The 13422-nt window shown below is 40.2% G+C and overlaps 2 protein-coding genes across 2 annotated transcripts; one reads left to right on the top strand and one right to left on the bottom strand.

The window, feature by feature from the left end:
* Positions 1-6122: 6122 nt before the first annotated feature.
* On the bottom strand, positions 6123-7407 carry BDZ99DRAFT_447950 (uncharacterized protein; the record flags this gene model as incomplete). Its single annotated transcript, XM_033718037.1, has 4 exons — positions 7186-7407; positions 6980-7109; positions 6668-6776; positions 6123-6607 (listed from the first exon to the last, which is right to left on the bottom strand). The coding sequence occupies exons 1-4, from the start codon at positions 7227-7229 to the stop codon at positions 6123-6125; spliced, it is 768 nt and encodes a 255-aa protein (XP_033574524.1). The 5' UTR covers positions 7230-7407.
* Positions 7408-7502: 95 nt separating this feature from the next.
* BDZ99DRAFT_465390 (uncharacterized protein) lies at positions 7503-8101 on the top strand (the record flags this gene model as incomplete). The annotated part of the gene is made up of 1 exon (XM_033720533.1): positions 7503-8101. A coding segment is annotated over exon 1 (255 nt), but the record flags the coding sequence as incomplete, so codon positions are not given.
* Between the last annotated feature and the right edge of the window lie 5321 nt (positions 8102-13422).

Here is a 13422-nt window from a genome sequence, read left to right as displayed (position 1 = left end):
GCTTTTAAGAAAAGGGCACGCCCGTACGGTAAGGGTACGCGCGCCCTAACGCGGACCCCGGACCTTACTAACCATCTGGACACCGTACAACCCTGGAACCTAGGGCCTACGGACACCGGATCGATCCTGGAGAATGCATCAAGATGGCTTACTCCGTGGTGATGCTCACAGAGCTGCCACGCGTCCCCCACAGCCGCGCAGAAACAAAAGGAACGCAAGGCGTTATACACTGTAGAAAACAAGGTTTTCACCCGACCGCTATAGAGCGAACGGTTTCCCCTTGTAAATAAAACCTAGATAGCACTGCCGCATGGACCCTAACGGGAGCTAAATCGGCCTAATAGAACCTAATAAATAAATAAATAAATTAGAGCGTTCTGTTTATTTATTAGTTTTAGGGTAGAAAGTAGTAGATATTTTAAGAGATATTCTAAGGCGTTAGTATAGGCGTTTCCAGAACTTAGTAATAAAGTTGCTGCCCCTATCTAAAGTAATAGATTATGGGATTCTATATAAGGCAAAAAGTAGTAGGAAAATCTAAACTAATGCCTTTAAACTTAGACTGTCTATAGGAATAAAGTAGCAGTATTTTATAAGTCTATTATAGACTATAGCAATATTCTAATATTTAATTCCTCAGCAGGTGCAGGCGGGGAGACTAACGATGTAGTTAATGCTAAGATATTACTATTGCTTATTTAGAATAGGCAATAGCCTAAGGAAACTATATTTCTTATTCCTTAAATACTTAGTTTATTAGCAAATAGCACAGTTATTATAGAACTTATTAATTTATTATACTATATAAGGCTAGTAGTAGTGTTAAATTAGCGCGAAATAAGTGCGCTTTAGTCCTTTATAACCTATAATAGGATAGTTATATTATTCTATATACAGTCGGTGTTAAAAAGCCTTATTTTCAGGTATAAAAAGTTGCCTGTTTATTTTAAGGCGGCGGTTATCCTGGCCTTCTATTTTTATTCCGGTAACTTAGCAGTTAGCTAGAAAGAATTAGTATCTAGCCTTAAGTAGGTGTAGCAGCATCTATTAACAGGTGCTAGTTAGGTCTTCTAGAAGAGTAAAAATCTCCTTAGAAACTAGGTCTTCTGTATACGCAGTTACTATTAGATTAGAAGTTAGGGTTCTATTAGGGTCTAAAGGTCTAATTAATTCTAGTTTTTAGCTAATAGCTTCCTCTAAATTATTGTTAAACTTATTACTGTCCTTTTCCTTCTTTATAAGGTAAAGGCGTATAGTGTTAACTATATTATTAGAAATATAGTTGTTAATTTAGTTATCTTCTGCCCCTATAGATAAAGTAGTAAGAGCAGTAATAATAGACTTCTTTAATGCAGTAGGTTTTATTCTATCTAAAAGATTCTAAGGCTTTAGGATTACTTAGTAGTTAATAGTAAGCCTATTATTATCCTTTCTAATAGGTATATCCTATTTACGCCTAGAAAGGGCGTCTGCTTTAATATTTTCCTTTCTTGGCCGATAAATAATTTTAAAGTTAAACTTAAAAAGGAAAAGGCTCTATTTAGCCTGGCGGCGGCTAAGAACCTTAGTAGTTATAAAAGACTCTAAGTTCTTATAGTTAGTTATAACTTAAATTATGTTTTTAGGGTTAATGCTTATTAGTTCCGGTTAGAATTCCTTAAATGCTTATATAATAGCTATAAGTTCCTAGTTATAGATATTATAGTTAGATTTTACTAGGGTGTATTTCTTTAAAAAAAGGCTATAGGGTATAATCTGCTATCTAAACCCTTCTGCTTAAGGGTGCCTCCTACTGCCTATCCGGAGCTATTGCAAAATATATATATATCTTTATTAGGGTTAAAAGTAATAAGAATCTAGTTTTCCTTAAAGGCATCCTTAAGTTGTTAAAAAGCAGCTTAGAATTCCGGTATAACTTAGACCTTAGTTAGTTTTCCCTTAGAATAGCCTGTGTCCTTTATAGTATTAGTTAAGGAATATACAATAGCGGAGTATCCTGCAATAAACTGTTGGTAGAATCCTGTAAAACCTAGGAATTCTAGAAGTCCGGTAACAGTATAGTGTAGCTGCTAGTTGCGGATAGCTTCTAGCTTAACTAGGTCTATCTTAATCCCATTTATAGAGATTATTAGACTAAGGAACTTTACTTTAGTTATATAAAACTCGCTCTTATTAATATCGGCGTATAGTCCTTTATTATATAGTTAAGTAAGAATACTTTTTATATAAGCAGGGTATTCTTTAATACTTTTACTATATACTAGGATATTATCTAAGTATACAGTAATAAACTTATTAAGATACTTATAAAGAGCAGTATTAATAAAGTGTTGGAAGGTTACAGGTGCATTATACAGCCTAAAAGGTATTACGCGGTATTAGTAAGTTCTATAGTAAGTAGAAAAGGCTGTTAACTATTCTATACCCGGCTTTATTTAAACGCAATTAAATACTGTAATAATATTAATTTTTATAAAGATCTTAGCCTTAGATAGCCTAGCTAAGGTTTTTTAGATAAGGGGTAAAGGGTATTAGTCCTTAACAGTAGCATTATTTAGTTCTTAGTAGTCGACGCAAATATATATACCTTCTCCGGGTTTCTATATAACTAGTAACAGGGAACTTACGTCCCCTAGGGCGGGTTTAATAAACCCCTTTACTATTATATTATTAATATACTTTTAGATAGCTTTAAGTTCTATTTAGGATATTAGGTACAGTTTCCTTAAAGGGAGTTTAGCTCCTTCCTTAATCTTAATATTATAATCTCTACTAGTATACTTAGGTAGTATATTAGAAAAGGGGCGGTAATAGAGGTCCTTCCAGGCGCTATAAAGCTCCGGCATCTTAGCTTTAATAGCGGCGTCCTTCTTAGGATTTATAAACTTGCGGAAATCTTCCTCTATTATTTTGCTAACCTTAATCCCGTTTATAGAGACTTCTGGCAGCATATCGCGGGTAAAAAAGTAGGTTTTAGCTATTTTACCCTGTTCTTTCTGCCTAGTATATTATTTAATTATAGGTCTACAACCGGGCTAGGAAAGTATTATTTTACGGCTTCCTGCAGCCTCTTGCGTGCGTTCTTTATTATAGGTGCTGAAAAAGTTTTAGAAATATATCCAGGTTGTAAGAGTAGGCCGGTCTATGCTTTTAGTATTCCTAAGGTTTATATTACAGGCAGGGCCTTAACTATTACTTTTTAGCAAGTAATATTACAGTGCTGCAGATAGTAAGCGCTATTAAAAAAGACTTTTCCTTATCCTACTTATAATGCACAGTTGTAGATCTTAAACTAATAGTAGCCTGAAATAAGCTTATAACACCCGCAGCTGCGTACTATATAGCAGCGGAGGATTTTAAAGTGCTTCCCTATTTGTAAGGGAAACTTAGCGTATTCTGTTATCTACTTCTTAGGTCCGTCGGCACCTTAGTAAGAGTATACTTTTTTTTTCTTTTTTAGGGGTTAGATATTTAGGTTTAGTTAGTGCGCCAGTTTATATAAGATAAAGTTATAGAAAGCCCCGCAGTCTAGGAATGCTTTTATTTCTGCTACTTAAAAGTTTAAGAATTCTGCTTTCCTAAAAAGAATAGTTTTATCTCTTTAAATAGTTCCCTATCTATTTAGCAGTTCCTAAAAGTGCTTTCTGTTATCCTTTTTACTCTTATATACTTATAACTCTTAACGGCGGCTATTATTAAGGGTGCCTAGTTTTCTAAACTGCTAGAGCTATTAGAGTTGGAGCTAATATCAGCTTCCGGCTTATTAATTTTCTTAAATTCTAGCGCAGTTTCTAAATTAGAAATAGTGTCCTGTATAGCGCTAACTTCTTAATCCGTAAGCGGGCAGTTAACAGCATAGTGGCCTAGTTATTTATACTTAAAGCATTTCTAGTTAGTATAAAGGCAGTTGCGGCGGGCCTTCTATATAGGAGTTATCTTTATATTAGTATAGTTAGAGTTACGCTATCTAAAGAAAGGGGTAGGCTTAGCACTATTGCTATTGCTGTTGCTGGAAATAGAAGGGCGGTTACTGCTGTTATTAGAAGCGGGCGGTTAATTATTACTAGTAAAGCTTAGCTAAGAAGAATAAGGTCGGTCCGGCTTGTCCTGGTTATTAATGCGGGGGCGGGAGCTAGCTGTTTTCTTATCTTATCTAAGAATTTATTGCTTCGACTGTAGTCAATCGTCACAATACTTAACACAGACGATGGAAACAGCCCAAGCAACGCGTAGATCTTGTCATATAAAAGCGAGCAACTGGCACGAGCTGCAAGGAGGTTCAGCTCCCGAATGGAAGCATTGTCCAACAACTGTTCTGTATCACCCGACGCAGTCTCTAATTTATCCCACAAAGTGCTGAATGCCAAGAGGTCCAATCCTGGCTTGATTTCCTTCCAGATTTCCGAGTTCAACGCCCGTTCAGATTCGGAATAAGTAAGAAGAATATCTGCGATTGCCCGCAGGGTTAACAAGCGGAACTCCGATTCTCCCTAGTGCACCGTCGACGTTATAGAGCTAACCGCAAGCTCCTGGATGATCTACAGTCGCGACTAGTATTCTTCTTTAAATATCTGCTACAGTTCTACGCGAACCAAGTCGCGTAAATGCAGCCTGCCAAAGCCGAAGTTATCTTTATTATCGGAATCTGCCCAGTAATATTCATCAAAGACAAGCACTTCAACGTCCTCCACCAACTTCATTATCTAATCGTCCTTGTCGTCCACCACTCCCTAGTCACGCTGTCTCACCCTAAGAAGCTCTTCTAGAACCTGTCTCCCGTATTGGCTAAAGACTACTTTGCAGAGAAGAAGTTATTCGCCCGGTGGGCTAAGACCCAGCAAGTTATCACCTCCCTTAGTCCAGGCTGTTACAGAAAATGCCCAACTGAATATATCCTTCACGCGCAGGACATGGGCACTGCGGTCAACAACATCGGCCTGGTTAATGCACAGGGCGTCCACCTAAACTTTTATACCAACGTCGCACTTAAAGCTTAATTGCAGGTCCCGCAGAGCCGCCTCTAGACGCTTGCTTACGCTAGTGGCAATACTATCCACTAAAACAATAGCCTTCTCTTCCGCACAGTCTCCCCACATATAGCTTAGGCAGATATAGTCACCCCAGTTAAACCTTGCAACAGTATTGTAGATATCGCGCTTAGGCGTAGCAAGCGTAAACTTAAGCCGCTCTTTCCAGGCTTCGCAGAGCTCGGAGCTACTTAAGGTCGGCTTAATCTGGTTGCAAAAGGAGAGGTATTTAAGCTTCCAGTTGTTTAGAGATACATAGGATAGACTAAGCCGCAGCAGGGCATGTGACGGAGTGCTTTCGAAGGAGAGCAGACGTATTTCGTTCTGTGAGCTGTCAAGATGACAATATTGGATAGGTTGCAAGGAGCTTCCCCGTGGTGGTTCCATGGCGGAGATAGATTATGGTTCGGGCGAGGTCCGGCACGTTGGTGTGCTGATCGAAGAGGGTGGTGCGGTTGGAAGAGCGAAAAGGTCGAGCAGCGACGATGACTAGAGCCGGTGACACTGGCTAGTATACGGAACGCGAGCCAGAGTAAGGCCCAATAGTGATAAGCAATTAGTACGCACTCACCCCAGAGGTAAAATCTATTGCAATGGGTGGTCGCTGAGGGTCTCAATCGATGAGCGATACTGCCATATGCTAGTCTAAGGGAGGTAAAGCGTACGCCAAGAGTTCGCACAATCCTCGCGCTCTCACGATCCTCGCGCTCCCACCATCGCCCAGCGCATACAGCCACCCATGGAATTCTTTGGACCGTGGCACTGATACCCTTCGTACTAGTCCCTATGATCAGAGTCGGTACATACCAGGATTAGCACCTCATAGCATACAGTTATGACGCATCTTTATCAGCCCTAATTCTGAAAATTTGTACTGGTATACAGAGGAGCAGTGGGATAGAGTTGGCTGGAGTGATGAGATGTCAGCTCAAACTGGCCCAGATGACAGCCTGCATGTCAACCGTGACGCGTCGTGAGAGGTAGTGCTTCACCCACTGCAGTTGCCGGAAAACCCTATGACATCCTCCGAGCTGCTGGCTAGATTCACTTACCATGCCATAGCATCTAGGCAGCACCATGGATTCAGCAACGGGCCTAGCGCCAACCTTGCTGCTTCTTCTCCTTTAGGAGTCCGAACGCAAGGCCATTAAACTCCGTCAAGACAGCTTCGATCTCCGGTTTATCAATGAGCTCCAGGTGGTCAGATAAGGTCTTGAAGACGAGATCCCTCAGACCCTTGTCGTGATCCGGTGTGGTGGAGAAGGCATGATGGGCGGCGACTGGAAACTTGGGGTCGTTCCAGAAGAGTCCGCAAGTGCGACTGAATTTCTCTTGAGATAGGTCCTTCAGGCCAATAACATCGTACTTTTCCCCAATCTCGTACATCTTGGCGTGGGTGAGGAGCTGGTCGGCAGTACCGTAGAGAGGAGGTAATGGGGGGCTGCATATCTTGCAAGTAAAGTCGCGGCAGTTTGCACCACAATGAATGCCACAGGTATGATGAGGGCAGACAGTAGAGCAGCATCTATGGTAGGGAAATGTGGAGCAACTGTGTGGAAATTCCATAGTCGGCTTCTGTGCTATCCCCTGCACGGTCTCGGGAGAAGTGGTAGCTGCGACTACTGAAACCTGCAAGCCACCCTCAGGAGGCAAGGCCGGATCGTATTCACCCTCGTAGAGATACTGCATCAGCAGCTTGACAATGGCCGGCTCATCCTCTGGGAGGTCGATCTTTCCATCGTGGGCTTCCTGCAAATATATTAGCTCCATTGCACCTCAAAGTACGCTTGTAAGGAAACAGGTATCGATCCTAGAGTCCTAGTGCGAGACCACTAGGTTAAAGAGAAAAGAGGTATGAGCCGAGCGCTGCAACATTCCCTCCGCATTCTACGATGCCGGTTCGTAAAGTCGCATGACCGCACAGGCGGCATAATAATATCGAGCAAGCATACCTTCCCAACAGAGAATCGGACAGCCCGAGCGAAGAAGTCGCAGCGAGAACAAACAATCATCTTGTGGACATTGTAAGAGTCGCTACCGCAGGTGATGATGAGATCAGAGTAGTTGCTTGATGCGAAGGAGCTTTGACACTATTAGCGGGTGGATTTTCAGATTTTGCTCAAGCACGAAATGCCGATCTAACACATCGGAGACCTACCCTTTGAGCGAGTCCAGCAGCTTTTTGCGAGACGCTTCCGCCATACTATTCGGGTTGCGATCTGATGGTTGTTGAAAAGGGGTAGGTGATGAGGAAGCGGAGGAGAAGTGCGGAGAGGTTTTACTTCGTAGGCGCGGCTACCCGAAGTTTTCCCGGTTGCCATCCTAGCATTTGAAAGAGACATTGAGGATGGAGGTGAAACAATGCATTGAACGAGGTAAGTGATGTATTGGATGAGCATCTATCTAGGCTACGTACGCCGTATATATACTCTGTGTGTGAAGGCTTACGTAGCCGTACCGTAGAACTGTGAGCGCTAGAAGTGGCGACCGGCTCGTGCACGCTACCACCTCATGCACGGTCTCGGAGGCCCCTCACCGCTTTTTCTCTCAAGCTTCAACACCGCACAACTCCACCAAAAATACACAGATTTCCTTCGAAAATGGATGCAATGGAAGCTGCGTTCGCGGAGCTTGATTTAATGGAGAAGAAGATGTATACTGAGGTCGCAAAGAAGCATGGGATTAACAGAACCACGCTCTCACGGAGGTACCGAGGAATCACGAAGTCAAAGGCTGAGGCCTACAATTCTCAAAAGCTCCTCTCTCCTGGCAAGACTAAGGCTCTCATCAAATACATCAACAACCTCTCCGAAAGAGGCTTGCCTCCTACGCATCAAATGATACGAAATCTCGCCCAGGATTTAGCTGGGAGAATGCCAGGAATCTACTGGGTTTCACGCTGGGTCCATTCAAATTCCAAACACCTCAAATCAGCCTACCTTCTTCCTATTAATAAGGAACGGAAAAGGGCTAATTCTGCCCTCTACTACAGCCTCTACTTTAAGCTTCTTAGTTGCAAGAGAGATTAATATAATATCCAGCTAGGAAATACATATAATATAGATGAGAAAGGATTTCTTATTAGAAAATTAGTTAAGAAGAAGAGAATTTTTAGCAAGCTTGCCTATAAGTTAGGAAGGATGCGCTATATTATATAAGATAGCAATAGAAAGTAGATTACTGTAGTAGCAGCTATCTATACAGATAATATGGCACTTCCTCTAATACTTATCTATTAAGCTAGAACAAATAATATATAGGATATATAGCTTACGGATTTTAATCCGGATAAATATGCCTGCTTTTTTATATTAATACTAACCGGATAGACTAATAATAACCTAGGCCTTACTTAGTTAAAGATCTTTAATTAAGAGATAAAGGCTAAAGCTAATAAAGAGTAAAAAATGTTGCTTATTAATAGCCACGGCTTTTATATAAATATAAAGTTTATTAACTACTGTATTAGCAACAGGATTCTCCTGGCTATATACCCGCCTTATTTAACACACCGCCTGCAGCTATTAAACGTTTCTTTCTTCGCCCCCTTAGCTATTTACTATTCTAATAAATTAAACCGGTTTATAATAAATTATAAAGAATTCTCCCGCTTTATAAAAAGAGACTTCTTTAGGACCTTTTAGGTGGCATAGAAGAAGGCTATAACTTCTTCTAATATAGCTAGTAGATAGAGAAAGACGGGTATTTACCTATAGAACTGTTATAACCTTTAATATAAACCACTTAAGCGCAGAGGCACTCGTGGAGATAAGTAAGCAGATAAGGCTAATTACGCAGGATTAGGTCACGGGACTAAAAGGGTCACGTGTCGGACGTATAGGGATCTTAGATTCCCTTACAGACTGCTGGTGGATGGGAACAATCTAAGAATAGGACATCATGGGAACGAGGTCACGTGATAGTTCGAGGAGCTCGAGGCTGCGAGCCACAAGAGAGCTCGAGGAGCTCGAGGCTGTAAGCCGGACGAGCAGACAGGTTTCTTAGGACGGAGCTTTTATATATAAGAACGCTCATATATATAGATAGGAACCTTATATTTAACTTAAAACTTTAATACTACCTATTAAAAGTAATAACCCCGTCTTATACCTAAGATTAATCTTGCCTTACCTTTTAAAAACTATTGCACCCTAATAATAACTTGCTCTATACCCTGCCTTAGTGTAAGACACTTAGAAAGTATAGAAAAAATAACCTATTATACTTTAAATACTGCTATATTAAAGGAGTTGCATATAAACAATTAATTAAAATAGCTCTACTAACCCCTTTAGGTAGTATAACTACTAGACTAACTCTAACTATAACTAAGGTAGTAACACGCATGTAGGCCTTGCTTACACGTCTATAAATACTAGAAAAAGCTAGCAATACTAAGGATAATAAGATTCTAGCCCTATAGGGGAATCTCTAGGTTGTCTAAAAAGAGCTTATAACTAGCAGAGCAGTTAGCTATAAAGGCTATAAAATAAATAAACCTAAAGAGTTTACTAGTAACAGAGGAGCTTTATAAGCATCTATAATACAGATAAGGCTATACTTGCGCATAAATTAGAACAGTCTTATATTTAAATCTAATAAAGTCTATATAGCAGCAACCTTTTTAAAGAAAGAAGTATTTAACTAGTTTAACCTAATGCTTATAGACTAGCTTAGCAACACCGACGCGGATAAGTAAAAACTAGAAACTAATATTATATTTAGCAACTATAAGAACTTTAAAGCTACGCTCCGGATAACTTTTGGAGACACCAATAAAGAATAGACAGCGGAATAATAGATTGCTGTTCTAAAGCAGAAGGGCTTAACCAGCCGCTATACTTTAGAATTTATGCAAATCGCGTCTAAGCTATTATAGAGAAATAAAGCTCTAAGAGTATAGTACTATAGAGGTCTTAAAGTAGATATTAAGAATAAAATTATATAAGGTAAAAGGCCTCTAATACTCTATAAACTTAAGGAAATAGCTATATAAATTAATAGTTAATAGTATAAATAATAACTAGAACGGGCAGATAAGAAAGGACTATATTCCTACGCCTAGCTGGCAAGGCTAAAACTAAAAGTAATAAACCGCAACTATAGAGATTGCATAAAAATTAATATTATAAAACAACGCAACAATTCTAAGGGAAATCCGATAACTAATAAAAAAAGGCTAGACAGATGCTATAAGGGAGCGTGCCTATTATGCGGAGAGATCGGCCACTTTACTAATAAGTGCCCGGGAAACAATTAAATAGCAGTAGTTATAATAAAAGTAAATATAGACCGCTATAATTCTGTATTATAGACCGCGTACTATAAAAACAACTGCTTTACCTATTAGTCGGATAAACAAACAACAGGATACTACCCGACGGCGCCGAAAAGAGTACGCACTATTGCTATAATAAGGAATAAAAAGTATAATAGCAATCCTATAGGCGACTACTATAATATAAAACCTAAGGAGATAGAAATTAACTACCTATTAGAAACGGATAAGGTGTTCCAGATAATTAAACCGCGATCTAAACCCTAAACTAATATACCTAAGCTATAAAATAATATAGAACCTAAGTTACTATAAACAGAGTTATAGGTTATTAAGGTCTTAGCTATATATAAAAAAAGCGCTAAAACAACTCTTATATGCCTTAACGCAGGCTAAGAAGTATAAAAGGCTAAAAATACTACAGCAGGCGCAGAGCTAAAAGAACTAGCTAGTTACAGGTTCCTATAAGTAATAGAAAGAATTACCGGATAACTTGTTAAGGAAGAGGGGGTAAGAATAGCTGTAACCGCAGGGACAACAGCAACAGCCACCGCCACCGAAACCTATATAAGGTTAGCTATGCTAAAAAAAAGGAGCACTAATATCTAGTAAGAAATAGATAACAAGTTGCCTATAGAATACAGCAATAAGTACTATAATAGTAATAAAGATTGTAAACTAAGTAAGTAGACTAGTAATAGGGAATTTAGTATTAGACTAGTGCAAGAGCCGCTAGAACTATATAGAACTACTATAGAAACTAAAATATACGGGGTATTGCACTCTATTAGCGAAATAGGCGTTTATAATAGGAAGGACTAATAGTTAGATAAGAACCACCTATTCTATAGATAGATATCTTAGGTATTATATATTAAGGATAAGTGTAGCAAGTATATAACTAAAAAGAAATACTAAAGGTAGTTTCTACACTAAACTAGATACTATATTATTATACAACTAGTATTGGCTAAAGAAATAGAACACTATATTATAGGCAAGAAGGATAAATTTATAGGAGTAGCTACTATAGTTCTAAACCCTTAGTACCTAATAGACTGCAGAAAAGGTAAAAACTGGCGAATATACTATTAGGACTTATATCTAGTATATTATAAGAAGAAATATATAAACTATTAGCTATAAGAATAGCTAAAAACAAAAAGGCGCTTACGCAATAGGATAGCTAGAGCAGCTAAGAATAAGGTCCTATAAAGCAGCCACGGATAAAGGAATATAAACCGCAACTATCGCCACTTTAGTGGGAAAAGCCCATATTATAGAGAAAAAAAGAAGCCTAGCAATATAGCTTAACTCTATTCCTATCCAGAACTATAGATATATAATTCTATTAGTTAAAATTAGTAGGAATCCTGCAAAGGCACTGCTAGATAGTAGCGCGTAAGGAAATTTTATATCCTATAACTTTATTAGGAAAAACCGGATTCCTTAGCAATAGAAAAACAGACCCTATAGGCTATATATAGTAGATAGTACCCCTATGCAATATAGTAGCGGAAAAGTAACTATAGAAACTTAACTAGGTGTTATACAGATTAATAAATATAGAGAAACTATTAGCATAGATATAACTAACACGGCGAGATATAATATAATCTTAGGTATACTTTAGCTAAAATAGTAACGTACTCCACAAGCGAGCGGCCCACCCAAGCGAGTGGCCCACCTCATCACCGGAACGCGCTCCGTTAACTTTCAACCACCATGCCTCAACAACGCAATACGCAATCAATTTAAAAAGAAGGCCAGATATGCATAGCTATCTCAGCAATCGATAAAAAGCAGTTTAAGAGCGTGCGACGCGCTGTTGCAACATACAACGTCCCCCGAACAACCCTACGACGACGACGCGCCGGAACAACCGCCCGACGCGATTGCGAGCCCAATTCAAAGAAGCTTACAAAGCTGGAGGAATTAGTTGTTATTTAACATATAATTGACCTGGATTCGAGAGGGTTTGCACCGCGGCTGAGCGCTGTACAAGATATGGCCAATAAGCTGCTAAATGAGCGCGGTGCCGGCCAGGTTGGCAAGAACTGGCCATACAACTTTGTCAAGCGGACTAATGAGCTTCAAACACGGTTTAATCGAAAGTACAATTACCAGAGAGCCCTATGCGAAGATCTAAGGATTATTGCGCTGTGGTTTGAGCTTGTGCGCAATATAAAGGCGAAGTACGGTATTACAGATGACGACTCCTACAACTTCGATAAAACCGGCTTCCAGATGGGTGTTATCTCAACAGGAGTAGTTGTTACAGGCTCCGAGAGACGGAATCGACCAAAAGCTATACAACCAGGCGATCGCGAGTGGGCCACCGTAATCAAGGCCATCAACGCTTGTGGGTGGGCAATCCCGCCGTTCATCATCCTTGCGGGCAAATACCACCTCTCTGCATGGTACGAGGGCAGCGATATACCGCCAGACTAGGCTATAGCAGTAAGCGACAACGGCTGGACGATAAATAAGCTTGGTATTGCATGGCTGCAACATTTCAATACGCATACAAAGGACCGCACCGTAGGCGCATATCGCTTGCTTATTTTGGACGGTTATGAGAGCCACAACTCGCTCGAATTTAAAGAGCTTTGCAAGGAGAACAATATTATCACGCTATGTATGCCGCCGCACGCCTCGCATCTATTGCAGCCGCTTGATGTAGGCTGTTTTGCGCCGTTGAAAAAAGCGTACGGTCGCCAAATTGAGGATCTAGCGCGCAACCACATTAACCACATCACGAAGCTTGAGTTCCTACCAGCTTTTAAAGCAGCATTTGACAACTCGTTTATAAAGAGCAATATTTGCGCAAGCTTTCGAGGCGCCGGCCTTGTGCCGCTTGATCCAGAGGCAGTGCTCTCAAAGCTTGATGTTGTGCTTCGTACGCCGTCGCCTCCCGCCGTGGAGGCTCAATGGGAATCAAAAACACTAAGCAATGCTCTTGAGCTAGGCTCTCAGTCAGCTTTAATTCGTAATCGCATTCAAATGCATCAACATAGCTCTCCTACTGCGATTCTTGAGTCGCTTGATTCGCTTGTTAGAGGCGCTGAGATGCAGATGCATAGGGCTGTGTTATTGCGCGATCAGGTTACAAGCCTT

The sequence above is a fragment of the Mytilinidion resinicola genome, assembly GCF_010093595.1.
Source record: "Mytilinidion resinicola strain CBS 304.34 unplaced genomic scaffold BDZ99scaffold_14, whole genome shotgun sequence".
Lineage (NCBI taxonomy): Eukaryota > Fungi > Ascomycota > Dothideomycetes > Mytilinidiales > Mytilinidiaceae > Mytilinidion > Mytilinidion resinicola.
This window is presented reverse-complemented; position numbering and strand designations above follow the sequence as displayed.